The sequence below is a fragment of the Cryptococcus depauperatus genome, chromosome 6 (genome assembly GCF_001720195.1).
Source record: "Cryptococcus depauperatus CBS 7841 chromosome 6, complete sequence".
NCBI classification, from domain to species: Eukaryota; Fungi; Basidiomycota; class Tremellomycetes; order Tremellales; family Cryptococcaceae; genus Cryptococcus; species Cryptococcus depauperatus.
Window position 1 is genome coordinate 209,871 of NC_089473.1, and position 11,978 is coordinate 221,848.

Sequence of the window (11,978 nt, forward strand, 5' to 3'; positions counted from 1 at the left end):
GCCATTTCCTCTCGCTTGTCGCCATCTCTTTGGATGTACCCTCTACACCGATCACATGTCCCTGCACAAGTTGCAAAAATGTGTGTTTGAGATGAATGCTGGATGAAAAGAAAAAGGAATCAAGTCAAAACTCGTTTGTAAAACCTATACACAATAAATTAGCCTCCGTTCCAAACCATAATAATGCTTAGTTCCACGTCATCACATGGTACCAACATGAATCGATCATTGTTTTCTGGTGTCAGGATCACAGTGATCGTCAAAGGGGCCTAACGAAATTAAAAAAAAAAGGGAACCAAACAAGATCCAAGGAATCGCATATATACAGTCTAAAAAGTATTGTCACTCACAAAATGTATGCAGGCCGTGACTACCATGAGGTCCATCCGTCAGCATCAGATCCGTTGTGTATGGAGGAATCAAAGGTGTGAGGACAAGCAAGGTCATGTTGGATGACGGTGGAGGCCAAGTCGACATCCTCGCTAGTGCAAAACACCTAAACACTCACCACAACATGGCTTTCATTCGCCTGCGACACTTTGCTATCTTCACAATACTTCCAGCCTTCTTTGCTTTTCACGAATGCTGTGTCTATGCTTTTTCAGCTTTGGGTTGGTTTAAATAAAATATACTCACAATGTCCCGAACTCAGTGTGCCCATATGATTACTGACCCCATACAAATCATACTTGAACGGTCCGACCTGAGCCCGTGGATCGTGCAAGTCTTCATTACCCTTGTTCTGTCTCCCTGGGACATAACGGGTCAAGTCAAGGCTCTTGACGGGAAAGATGACTGGTGTCTCAGACTTGTCCCAAAAGATGCCGTTCTTGGTGGTAAATCTCTTGAGCTGGATAAGGAGGACGGGCGGCAGGCGAGCAATAGTGAGTGTTTTGGAGGCTCGTCGAGGAGCTTTACAACGCGGACAATACCTACCAAAAGATCAGCGAGGGTGCAACATGTGGAGGTTATAGAGACGCACCAGGCATCTTCCTTTTCAATGACTTCAGGCTTGACAAACTCATCGATAAGCTCCTGTATAACGGCTTTGCTCTTTCCTGTCGGTACAGGTAGAGACATGTACATGAATGTATCATACGTTGTTGAAGTCTGCTTCTGTCAGCCGTAACTTGTAAAAACGAAAAAACTTGCCTTGTGACATGTCAGGCACTCCAATCTATTCCTATATTGTCCCTGGAACAAGTCCACAATAAGACTGTCATTTCTCTGCCTATAAATACTCCATTCGCTCTCGCTGGCGACCTCGGGCGGTAATTTCTCCAGCATCTGCTCTCTCTCAGGAGTCATTTCGACTGGTGGAGGCTTTTGCTTGATACGATTGAGATCTTCGTGTAGGCCGTCAAGAACAAAAGAGAGGAATTCTTGAGAATCATGTTGGTCTGTGCCAAGGAATTGCGGCGCAAAATGTGTGATTTGTTTCTACCAGTGCATTTAGATGACTTCCCGTCAGAGTGATAGACTCACTCTAAATGTGATGGGTGACAAAAACTCATATTTTTCACTCCACAGCACTCTCAACAACTCCGCCCATGCTTTTGCTAATTCACCTTTTGTTCCTAGTGGATTTTCCTTGTTTATTGATTTCGCAAATGTTCCATCTGAATGAAGCGCGTTAATGTTTACTCGACTCAACGTTATAGTTAGGACAGCTCACCAAGAAAAAATGTCGAGAATGGATACGTCGCGCTTAAACACTGTATTGTGGAGTTCATATAACACGTACTGGACTCAATCAGCTCTGAGGTATATTTCGTTCCAAAAACGCACTTTCCAAGGTTTTTCAAGCCCGTTATACCCAAAACCACGTCTTGCCAATACCCACATCGATCATTTCCATTAAACCCATTCTTGATGTACCCATCATATCCATTAGCTGCACGGTCTAATCCCCGCACCGCATTGCTCCTGATAACGCCTGGCCCCTGTGCATTGTTTAAAGAACCAGAATGAACCATGGGTGTTGAAGCATAATCAGTTCTATCCATCGGTCTAGCAGCTGCAGGCGGAGGCATGGGTACAGGCACTTTAGCTAGCGCATGGGCTTGAGGATAGTCTATGCTTTGTCTTGACGAGATAATGCCTGCTGTGGAAGGTGGTGGTGGGGAGGTGTAATATGCTCCTGACGATGCCGAAGGTGCGGGAGGAGAAGTGACAGGCGTTGCAGTTCCAGAGTAAGCTTGGCCATTATGTTCAACATAGTCACTTCTTCTCCTTGCACCGGGACCAGGATGTATGGATGCTTGGGGGAGAGCAGCGATGGCGCCGTGCGTGGAGTAGCTTGAGCCTGTACGAGAATGTTGGTATGCCAGAGGAATATTAGGAGCGTATGATTGTGACTGTGAATGGGTGTGCCCATATGATGATTCTCCGATCATTGACTGAGGACCAGAAGTAAACTTTGGAGGCAATGATGAGATAAGGTGTGATGAAAGATGGCGGATAATTAGTACATGACGTTTCGCTTCATCAATGGGACAACTTACGTTTTCCGTTATGGTCTTTGAATACTGGCCTGGCTGGTACACCGGAAGGTCTCTGTTGGTTCTTTTCGTTTCTGCTGACTGAGGCAATATCTCATCCCTCGGTTTTTTTTCATTGGCTTTACCTCTTGCCTGTGCATGTCTCTCACTTCTCATCTTAATGAACTCTCTCCACCCTTCGTAACCACCTATGAGCAACACAGGATTTCTTTTCAATCTCTTTCCATCATCATGGCCCATAAAAAACATATCCCATAATCTTGCCAGAGGAGGTGCTCGTCCAACCGGATGAGGGGGTGATGGCCACATGGAAGATGAGGTATCATAAATGACAATGAGATCGTATGTGTGGCGAAGTGAAAAATATTTTTGTTGTTCCGGAGGAGATAATGAAAGCGCGTCCTCAAGTTTTGAAGGCGTCATATCGGGTCGATCTAATATAGTAGGATCAACCCCTACAACCTCAACCTTCTTTCCGGTCCTAACTTCATACTCTTTTCCAACAGATCTCCTCTCTCCATTTCTCTCCCAATCCGAAGGATTACGAACATCAAGAAAAAGCATTGAGACAGATGGGTTGAGAAAGTATTCACGTAATTGAGGTGGAGAAACAGAATTTGAGAATGGAAACTTTGGTTTTTCCATTTTTCCCAATGCTGACTGCTGTGAAGCCCATTGAGTAGGTTGAGATTGAGACGGTACAGGTTGTGGCACTGGAAGGCCCCGAGCGGGTAGAGACGAAGGCTCTCCTCTAGGAGGAGTAGGAACAGCTATAGGGAAATCCATTTTCGTGTCATTCATCTTGCTCATAGGCTCTTTTTCTGCTGCTTCTCTATCATCAAGACTTAAATTGGTTATATTTGGCGTACTAGCTGGTCGGTGAAGGCCAAAACCTGTGCCAACATCAGCTTTGGGAGGACTAATTCGTCCTGTAGGGGTAGGCTCGGCGGGCGTTGGAAAAGAAAAGAGCTCTGGTTGAGAGGGGGGTTGCGGAAGTCCGGGTTTTGTTAAAGGCACTGAGGGCAAGTTTGGTAAATTCAAAGCAGTTTCTTCAGATATTGTAGGATAATTTGGAGCATATTTTCCATCTCCATTTGCTGTTGGTGTTGCACCTGTTGTTGGAGAGTAAGGATTTGGTAGATAATCAGGCTCGGAGTCCCATTGTTTACCAAATTCCAACAGAGATGGAAAAGAGCGTTCAAACTCTGCTAGTCTATTTGTTGAATGAGACTGAAGAGGATCAAGAGCAAGCTGTGAGCGATGAGTAGGCTGAGATAAAGGAGATGCCGAGTTTCCTGCGAGAGGCAAAGGTGGGTGTGTTTGCTCAGCTTTCATATGTATATTGTTTGATAGTGGCGTTAGAGATTGCCCTGGTGGCGGGACCCCAGAGTCACCTAAAGCCGCCAGAGAGCTTGACAAACCGTGTCTTTCGTTGGTTGATGTTCTTGATCGTGTTGATAATCCCGCGGGTTGTCCATTGATCTGCGTTGCAGAGGATGGAGAAAGAGGTGACAATTCAATTGACGGTTTAGAAGAAGCTGTCGTCTGAAATTGCTTTCCGTTATTTGTTGATGTCGTTGTCGGCAACCCTTTGACACTCTCACTTCTTGTTCTACCTGCCGTTTGGTTCACGGTACTTAATGTAGCAGGCTTGGCAGCTTTAACTGGTAACTCCCGACTAGCCCGTTTAGGTTGAACAGTGTCTATGCTCATACCATGTCCTGCCAAAGCGTTCATTCGGTCCTTGAGATTGCCTATCGAAGAAGTCTCGGGACCAGATTGTTGCCGAACATTTTGTGGTCTTGCTTGACTGCAGCATACAAGTCAGCGGAATGTACCAACCGCAAGGTATTCGCATTTACGACCTGGCCGTCTCTTCCTGGCGCAACTCAGACTTCAATGCCTTTCCTCTTGACACATAAGTCTCATAAATCTAAGTCAATCAGTGGCTGCTGCCTTCCGCAGGTAAAAAAGCGTACAGGTTTAAAGTCCTTAACTCTGTTTGCCCAAGTCTGGTTGCTAATCTTGAAAGCGGGGTAGTCGGGATGTGAGATACAGTTGATATAGCAATTGCAAGACCTCATGTAGTTGACAAAAACCTCTTCTTTAAACTGCCTCTTTTCGGCAAGTTTTGCCTTGTCAGAGTAGTAGCAGGCTCGATCGAACCAGTACTTTGGAGGATGCTGACTGAGCTGAGCGGTATCGTTCGGAACATACTGGAGGAGCTGTGTCAATGGTACGCCCGCAAAATTTGTGGGTGTTTGTGGGCGAGCCATAGCCAACAATCATTTGTAGAGATGTTGAAGAGAAGATAAAAGTTTCAAAGTTACTACAGAAATACAACAACTGACTGTTGATAGTTTAGACGTCCGGACATACAATAAAGTCCGGACATGCCGTTATGGATAATAATCCAATTAATTCTTACCTCCACGACTTTTCTCACTTTCTATTTATCATTTCTTATGAGTCAACTATGCCCACCACCTATCCAATACCAACACAGGCTATACAATCGTTATGGCACAAGTTCACTTTGTGGCTTATGCAGTCATACCCCATAAGAGACTCTCCACTCAACATCCGTCCGGTTGGTTATGGTCTTTGTAGCAGCTTTGTACGTGGCTAATGACGAAAAAAGGCAATGGTGTTTGCTACAGCTGCCTGGATAATTTTATTGGGTGTTTTGGGGATGGCGCCGTTACCGGATTTGCCTATAAACGATAAAGCTTTACATTTCTTTGGTGTATGTATATTTCAGACGCTTCAAGGTAGTATCTGACAACTAGTAGTTGGGTTTTGCCACATTTTTGTTATATTTTGTGATTGAAGTTCCGGAGTGATTACCCATTTACTCTTCCAAGTCACTAACCACGCTAACGTAGACTACAGAGGACCTGGCAGAAGAGTATGGTACATTCGTCGAGCACCACTTATTGTCACTCTAATTTTGTCTTTCTTCGTTGGAGGCATCGTTTCTGAATTTGTCCAAGCTCTCTTGCCTGTATATCTATGGGGTTCTTGATGTGTAAATGAAGAAGCTAATAAATCTCAGTGGAAAACGTTCCAAGTTGCCGATATATTCTCAAATCTTCTCGGCTCATCTCTTTTCCTCTACTTTGCTCACCTCGCCTATCAACAACACCTTAAGAGACAAGAAATCCACTCCTTGTATGAGCCTCTCTCTGCTCAAGGAGCGGGTCGCTATAGAGATGCACAAGGTAGAGAACATGCTTTCGATGCACCTACCTCAAACACAGCGCTTTCGGGACAACAGTGGCAGCAAAGAGCAACAGTCTGGGATGAAGGAAGCGATAGCGGTAGATCCAGGGATGAAGACGAGATAACCCTAGGAGGCGTAAACGGTCATTCATCTGTAGCGTCCCCAGTCTTTCATATTGGAGAAGACGAGGATGCGCAAATGCCGAATCACAAATCGAGCGGGATACAGCTTGCATAGAGAATCTTGGTACATTATAGTTCATTTCAAATATCACGAGCAGAATAGAGGGTTTAGCATAGATATGGCCATTCATTAAATTGCCATGTAATGTCAATTATCATTGCTACGTTAAATTTTAAGACGTGTTTCTAGCAGATGTCTCAAAGATAAAACCCCTTGCTTCTTAACGGTCACCATCCTCTTCATCAGTCGTCACCATCAGATCTCCCAACGAATCTTCTCTGTCTCCATCGCCGCTTTTCTCCAAGGAGCTTAGAAAGCTAAAATTCATCCTCTCAGATGCCGTAGGCGTTTCAGACACGAAATTTGCCTTGCCTACCATCCTTCGTTCTGTGGCCACTGGCGTCTCAATTACAAATGCTCGTTCTGACGAGTGCAAATAGGTGTCTTCATGTACGGGCGTGGAACACAATCTTTTAAGGCCAGTGCATGATGATCGGCGAGGCTTGGAAGGTGTAGCCATGACTAATGTCTGGTCACCATCTGCTCCTGTTTGGACAATCAGATTCTCCCTCCAAAACTACATCAAACAAAGGATTTGAACACGAGACTTACTAGACTTTTTCTCATCATCATTGCTTGTCATTCTTCCCATAAGACCCCTCCCCAAGAACCTTTGACTTTTGTTTTGACTATGATCCTGACTATCTTCTCTCGCAAATTTCAATCCCATTCCCAATCCCAAATCCTTTCCACTTTCAATCTTCTTGGACCCAGCCCGGCGCAGACCGACTTCTCGATTCTTGAATAAATCCTTCCCGCTCGGCTGACGATAAATGCTCTTCTTTGAAAGCGTCGTAAGACCAGCGAGTGATGACGATGCAACTTCAGTTTTTGGTATATTAAGGGGGTCAATCGACGTCGATCGTGGATGACACATAACAGATACAGAGGCAATATGAGATTGTGAACTGATTCGTGTTGACGAGTATGGAAAGCCGTTATCAATCGAGCTAACAGCCGCATCTGAAGATGCTCGAGAAGGTCCTCGTGAACTTGCATCTCTTCCTTCATCGGATCTCTTCCTTTCTTTCCCCCTTCTCGTTTTTTCTTCCTGTGGCGTTTTCGTTCGGTCCTGTTCCGTATTTGATACAAGTCTTTCCCGAGCTTTACCGGTCGCGGAAACCAGGTTGTTCTCAGTCGATGGCAAGGCTCGCGTGAGTTTTGGTTTACGAGGTCTTTTACTTGTTTTTGGAGGGATAAGCTCTAGAGGGGGGGGCATACCAAATATTTTGGTATGGTAAGATCTCAATATGCTTGGGTATGTCTTGAGGAAACTGTATATACCAAATCAGAATCATGCGTATCTTGTAGAGAGTTAAGGTCAATACACACAAAGGTAATAATACAGCACTCCAAAAAGAACGCAGCATCTTGTCAACGGGGTTATCGGTCGCCTTGATTGAGTCTTTGCTAATTGTCGTGCCTATCCCGGTCATCGTGGTCAAAGTAGGCCCATGCCCGAGGTTGAGATCAGACAGAGCTTGCCAGACGCTCAATCTATCTAGCAGGAGCTCGATTGCGACTTCTGGATGCTCGATAGGAGAAACGCCAGCCGCAGCTGAAGTGGGATTATGAGAGGAAGGACGTTGACGTTTTCGCGGATTTGGTTGTTCTGCAACTGATAAGTTCTGCAACCCCGGTCGAACAGTAAAATACAATAATAGTAAGATGATTTGAATTAATGTCCTACTCTCTTATCAGGTATCATATTTTCAAGAAAGATGTGCACCCACTCTCGTTTTTCGATCGTGTCGCTTATCTCTTTCGGAATAATGACAATCCCATCGTCCATCGATCTTCTACTCGCTTTCCTCAGGTCTATGCTCGCCCTCACCACTTGCTCCTCTTTCTTGTCCATTGCGACCTCCCCCTTTGTCAAATCTGTTTCGCTGATACAAGAGGTCAAGATGGGCAAGATGGTCCTACGATGGCGAGTTTCAATTGACGCAAGGCTCAACATTAGAGGTCTGATACAATCTACCAAAGATAATCTGGGTACCCGTAAAAGATCTGCTGCGAAGATCTTCAAGGGTGCGAGCATTTCGGGAAGAAATAGAGTTTCCCAGTATCTTCTTTTGACAAAATCCTCAATTTTCTCATCTTCTATGCTGCTACAACCACTGAGATAGGTTAGTGCTAGGTTGTGAGGAAAGGAGCTTACACGACTGGTAGAGGCCAGCTTGGCACGATTGGCTTAGGATTTTTGGGCAAGGGGCAGCGAAGATTAAGGCTATATGGTAATGGAAGAGGAAATTGAGACAAGGCAGCCATTTTGTAGTTGTCAGTTAAAAGACAAAATCAAGATTCAACTTGGGAGACGCGAAAGTACAACTCATTTATGGAGTTTGACGCGTACTCCTTGCCTCCACTTTCTGTGTTCGTCTCTTTGCCAGAATAACAAAAGATGCATAATGGGCGTCAAAGTAAAGTATATTCTATCATTGTCGTAAAGAAATTGCGCTCATCTATCCTACGTATACATTCAGCAACTGGAAAGGCCAACAATATACTCCTGTTCATTCTAAAAAGGACGAGTGGGAGAGAATCAGAACCAAGAACTTTACAATTTTTGACAAACCGTGTGCGATGTTGTCAAGTAGTACATACAGGGACAACAAATTCCTGCGCATGATTGTTGAATCAGTTGAGAAATGCCTTTTTGTTTCAGGAGATTGGTGCATTGAAAGTGGAATCCCTTAGAGCATAGGGAACCTCTGACCACGCGGAAGCTCTCTCAATACTTGACGTCGCCGAGGAGAGAGTGGACGACGTTCAAAAGGTCTATCAAGAGCACATTCATTGCTCAAGGTAGCTTTCGACTGTCTTGGGGACTTGTTCTCCTTGGCGGGCGGGAAGTTTAAGGGCTGCAATGCCCTGGGATGGCTGTTGGGTTCGATTTGGGCAAAGGGCGCTTTGGAAGATGCAGGAAGTCTGTTATTTGTATGGATATCATGGACAAAAGCGTTTGTATGAGGCTGTTTGTTACTCGCCGATGGAACAATGAAAAAGCCGGGAAATACTTGAGAAGTTGGTGAGATGGCTGTTTGGTTGAAATACTTCTACAATTCGTGAGATTATAACGATTGTATATGAGTAAAGCTTACATGATACGATTCCCTAGACAGGCGTGACAAAATGTTGTCTTCTGAGCTCAATGCTTCAGACTTTGATTTTTGTCAACCTAAGAATCCTAAGCCATAGTGCGAAACTTACGCTATCATCAGACCACCGGCCTTGATGGTTGTCTATTCTTGCAAGAAGTAACGGCCCCCTTTTCTCTGTCATTGGCCCAGTTTCCTTTTGCTGGCCGTCAGGATGATCCCCAAAAGTATTGACAAATCACGTACCTGAGATGCACACTGCCTCATTTGTCCGACAGCACTGTCATCTCTGGAAACCACAGCCGTGTAAGGCTTGACCATATACTGACAATTGTCAATCATATTATTACTTGTCTCAATACCATTGCGGGGGGGTTGGGTATACTTGGCCTACCAAATGATGAGTTCGGGATAGGGCTATGATAAAATTACACCTCTATGCTCACCTTTTTAAACGATGCAGATGTAGCACACTTAAGACCATTGTCTTGAGATTGAGATGTTTGTTGTTGGAGACAAGGTGCCGAGTTGGGACATATTTCGTGATTACAGACTTTGGGGGCTTGGTAGAAATACGGATTTGGAGCATGCTGTTCTTGTTTATTCTTTTTGGTGGGATCCTCAGTGTCCTCAGATGTGTGACTGTTGGCGTGGGAATTTTGGGCTGTATGAAAGCTCGAGCCGCTTGCAGGAGTTGTGATTTCTTGAGAAAGAATATCTTGGACTTGAATGCAGTGGGTTTTGTTGTCTTGAAGAGCCGGCATAGCTTGAGAAATGAAAGGAATTGACTCTTGGGTAGTGAAGCTTTTGTCGCAGAACTTGTTTTCAAAATTAGCAACAGTTGAGTCTATGGTAACAGAGTTGGAACAAAAATCGAGAGAAGACTCGGTTACGCTGCCCTCATTACTTCCATATGTATGGCCAGACTTGACGGATCTTATCTCAGAACACTGAGGTTGAGGGATAGCTTTTCGTAGTGGATCTGGCAAGATTGAGGCGGAAATATCAAGGGCAGGCTCTGTAGAGTTGCCGAATTTCATCCATAAATTGCAAGATATAGCGACGTTGTCGTCGAGATTGAAACTTTCTTCTTGCTTGTGTATGGTGTTCTCACTAATGAATATGGTAGGATTGAACTTTGCGTTTTGTGTTCCGGCTATGGAAGATGGATCGACAGTTTGATGCAAATTCTGACTGTAAACATGTCTTCTGAGTTCATGATCGACTTCGTATGAATGAGCTGGGACAAACTCTTCAAATGTATTGTGGGAAATTGGAAGCACAGGAAGAGGCTTGACATTTAAAACACCAAAATTTTCAGAGAGCTTGTTTTCAACAGAGACAGACGCCGGTTCAACATTTACATATTGAGCGCTGGTATCTGAACAATGTGTAATGTCGCTTTCAAAAGTTGATGTGATTGAAGTATCGATGTTGAATGCCGATTCAACTATGATCTCAGTCGGATCCCATTTTTCTATAGTCTCAACAATGGTAGTAGTGGGTGCGGGGTCAGCGATAGATACATTGATAATGGATATTGGCAATGAGATGTTTATGATACTGTCGATGTCTTCATCAATCGGATAGACGACAGGGCGTGGAGTGGCGGACGTAGGTTTGCAATCTTGACCAGCTACCCAGCCCTCTGGACAAGCCATGGTGGCTGGCCCTCGTGATCGAGTTTTCCTCGCCATAGCGGCGTCTTCCATCGACTTGACGACTTGGTCAGCATCCTCAAACTCATGGTCAAACCATATCGTGTTCAGTCTCTCCCTCCGATCCACAGAGCTTGCCACATTTGGCACAACGTCTGCAGCAGCAGCCCGTCTCTTCGCGCGCCAGCGACGAAAGTACTTCAACGCTCGCTCCAAGATCGTCTGCCGGTTTTTCTTGTTTGCCTCACCCGTTTCTGAAAGCATCTTGGCCTCTTCAGCAGCAGCAGTAGGCAGCATTAGGTTATGCAGCGGTGGAGTATCGATGGGCTAGGCATCGTCAGTCACCAATGCAAGGAACGACTATGTAGTGCTGACCTTGTTGACCACCTTGGACCATTCGAAGCAGACCTTGATGTTTTTCGGGTTCTTCTCTGCGCCCATCTGTCTGACGAGCCGGGGCACGTCAAGCTCGTTGACATGGTAGATACGGGTAGAAGGATGGGTGAGCTGGACGGTAGGATAGATAGTGTTTGCTGGACGACGCTTGCGTATCCTAGGGCCGAGGCAGCGTAACATGGTGAAAAGAGTGTCAGCAGTAAGTGCAAAGAAAGAGAACGTAAGGAGTGTTAGTACTGCAGTGTATATTAACTGGATGTTAGTAATAGAGAAAGAAAGATAAAAAAGAAAGAATGGAAAGAGAAAGAAATAAAGAAAAAGAAATAACTTGTTTACATGATAAAGCGATTTTGGTGAAGAATTTATTCTTTAACAAGCAGAGTATAACTTTCAAACGGAAAACGTCATTTGTTAAAAATAAATAAATAATTGTAAGGCATAGCACTTCACGCTGCCACATGGGAAAACCCGGATAAGTCCGTCAACGTAGAATACATAATTGTAAGTGCAAGCCCTCCACATCGCCACACTCTGGAACCCCGAGGGATTAAGAGAGGGGACATGGATGGATAAGGTTGAATGATAGATAGATTTCTCATCCATACTTTTTTGTCTATGCAGTAAACAAGTGCTAGTTTTGCTGTATTCGTGACAATAGTAATTACGTATTCCTTAAATAATACCAATTGTAATTACAGTGAGGCACTCAAGCCTACAATAATTGTAGATAGAATAGTTTCTCTTTCATACTTCATTTCATATGCACCACCAGTGCTAGTTTTGCCGTATTCGACCTTAAGCATTTCTACGAGAACCTTAAGTAATAAAACTCTTAATTACAGTGAGGCACTCAAGC

The 11,978-nt window shown here is 44.6% G+C and overlaps 4 protein-coding genes across 4 annotated transcripts; 1 reads left to right on the top strand and 3 right to left on the bottom strand.

The window, feature by feature from the left end:
- Positions 1 to 119: 119 nt before the first annotated feature.
- Positions 120 to 4,777, bottom strand: L203_104811 (uncharacterized protein; the record flags this gene model as incomplete). The annotated part of the gene is made up of 12 exons (XM_066214187.1): positions 120 to 144; positions 351 to 370; positions 509 to 591; positions 637 to 932; positions 983 to 1,110; positions 1,153 to 1,440; positions 1,486 to 1,619; positions 1,676 to 1,743; positions 1,789 to 2,417; positions 2,505 to 4,311; positions 4,364 to 4,434; positions 4,481 to 4,777. The coding sequence occupies 12 exons, from the start codon at positions 4,775 to 4,777 to the stop codon at positions 120 to 122; spliced, it is 3,846 nt and encodes a 1,281-aa protein (XP_066070284.1).
- A 200-nt stretch (positions 4,778 to 4,977) lies between these two features.
- Positions 4,978 to 5,961, top strand: L203_104812 (uncharacterized protein; the record flags this gene model as incomplete). The annotated part of the gene is made up of 5 exons (XM_066214188.1): positions 4,978 to 5,091; positions 5,143 to 5,247; positions 5,294 to 5,340; positions 5,394 to 5,505; positions 5,557 to 5,961. The coding sequence occupies 5 exons, from the start codon at positions 4,978 to 4,980 to the stop codon at positions 5,959 to 5,961; spliced, it is 783 nt and encodes a 260-aa protein (XP_066070285.1).
- Positions 5,962 to 6,127: 166 nt separating this feature from the next.
- L203_104813 (uncharacterized protein) lies at positions 6,128 to 8,238 on the bottom strand (the record flags this gene model as incomplete). Its single annotated transcript, XM_066214189.1, has 5 exons — positions 6,128 to 6,453; positions 6,520 to 7,241; positions 7,300 to 7,653; positions 7,701 to 8,087; positions 8,129 to 8,238. 5 exons carry the CDS (start codon positions 8,236 to 8,238, stop codon positions 6,128 to 6,130), a joined length of 1,899 nt encoding a protein of 632 aa, XP_066070286.1.
- A 425-nt stretch (positions 8,239 to 8,663) lies between these two features.
- L203_104814 (uncharacterized protein) lies at positions 8,664 to 11,302 on the bottom strand (the record flags this gene model as incomplete). The annotated part of the gene is made up of 6 exons (XM_066214190.1): positions 8,664 to 9,026; positions 9,072 to 9,131; positions 9,181 to 9,264; positions 9,315 to 9,458; positions 9,515 to 11,053; positions 11,102 to 11,302. 6 exons carry the CDS (start codon positions 11,300 to 11,302, stop codon positions 8,664 to 8,666), a joined length of 2,391 nt encoding a protein of 796 aa, XP_066070287.1.
- Between the last annotated feature and the right edge of the window lie 676 nt (positions 11,303 to 11,978).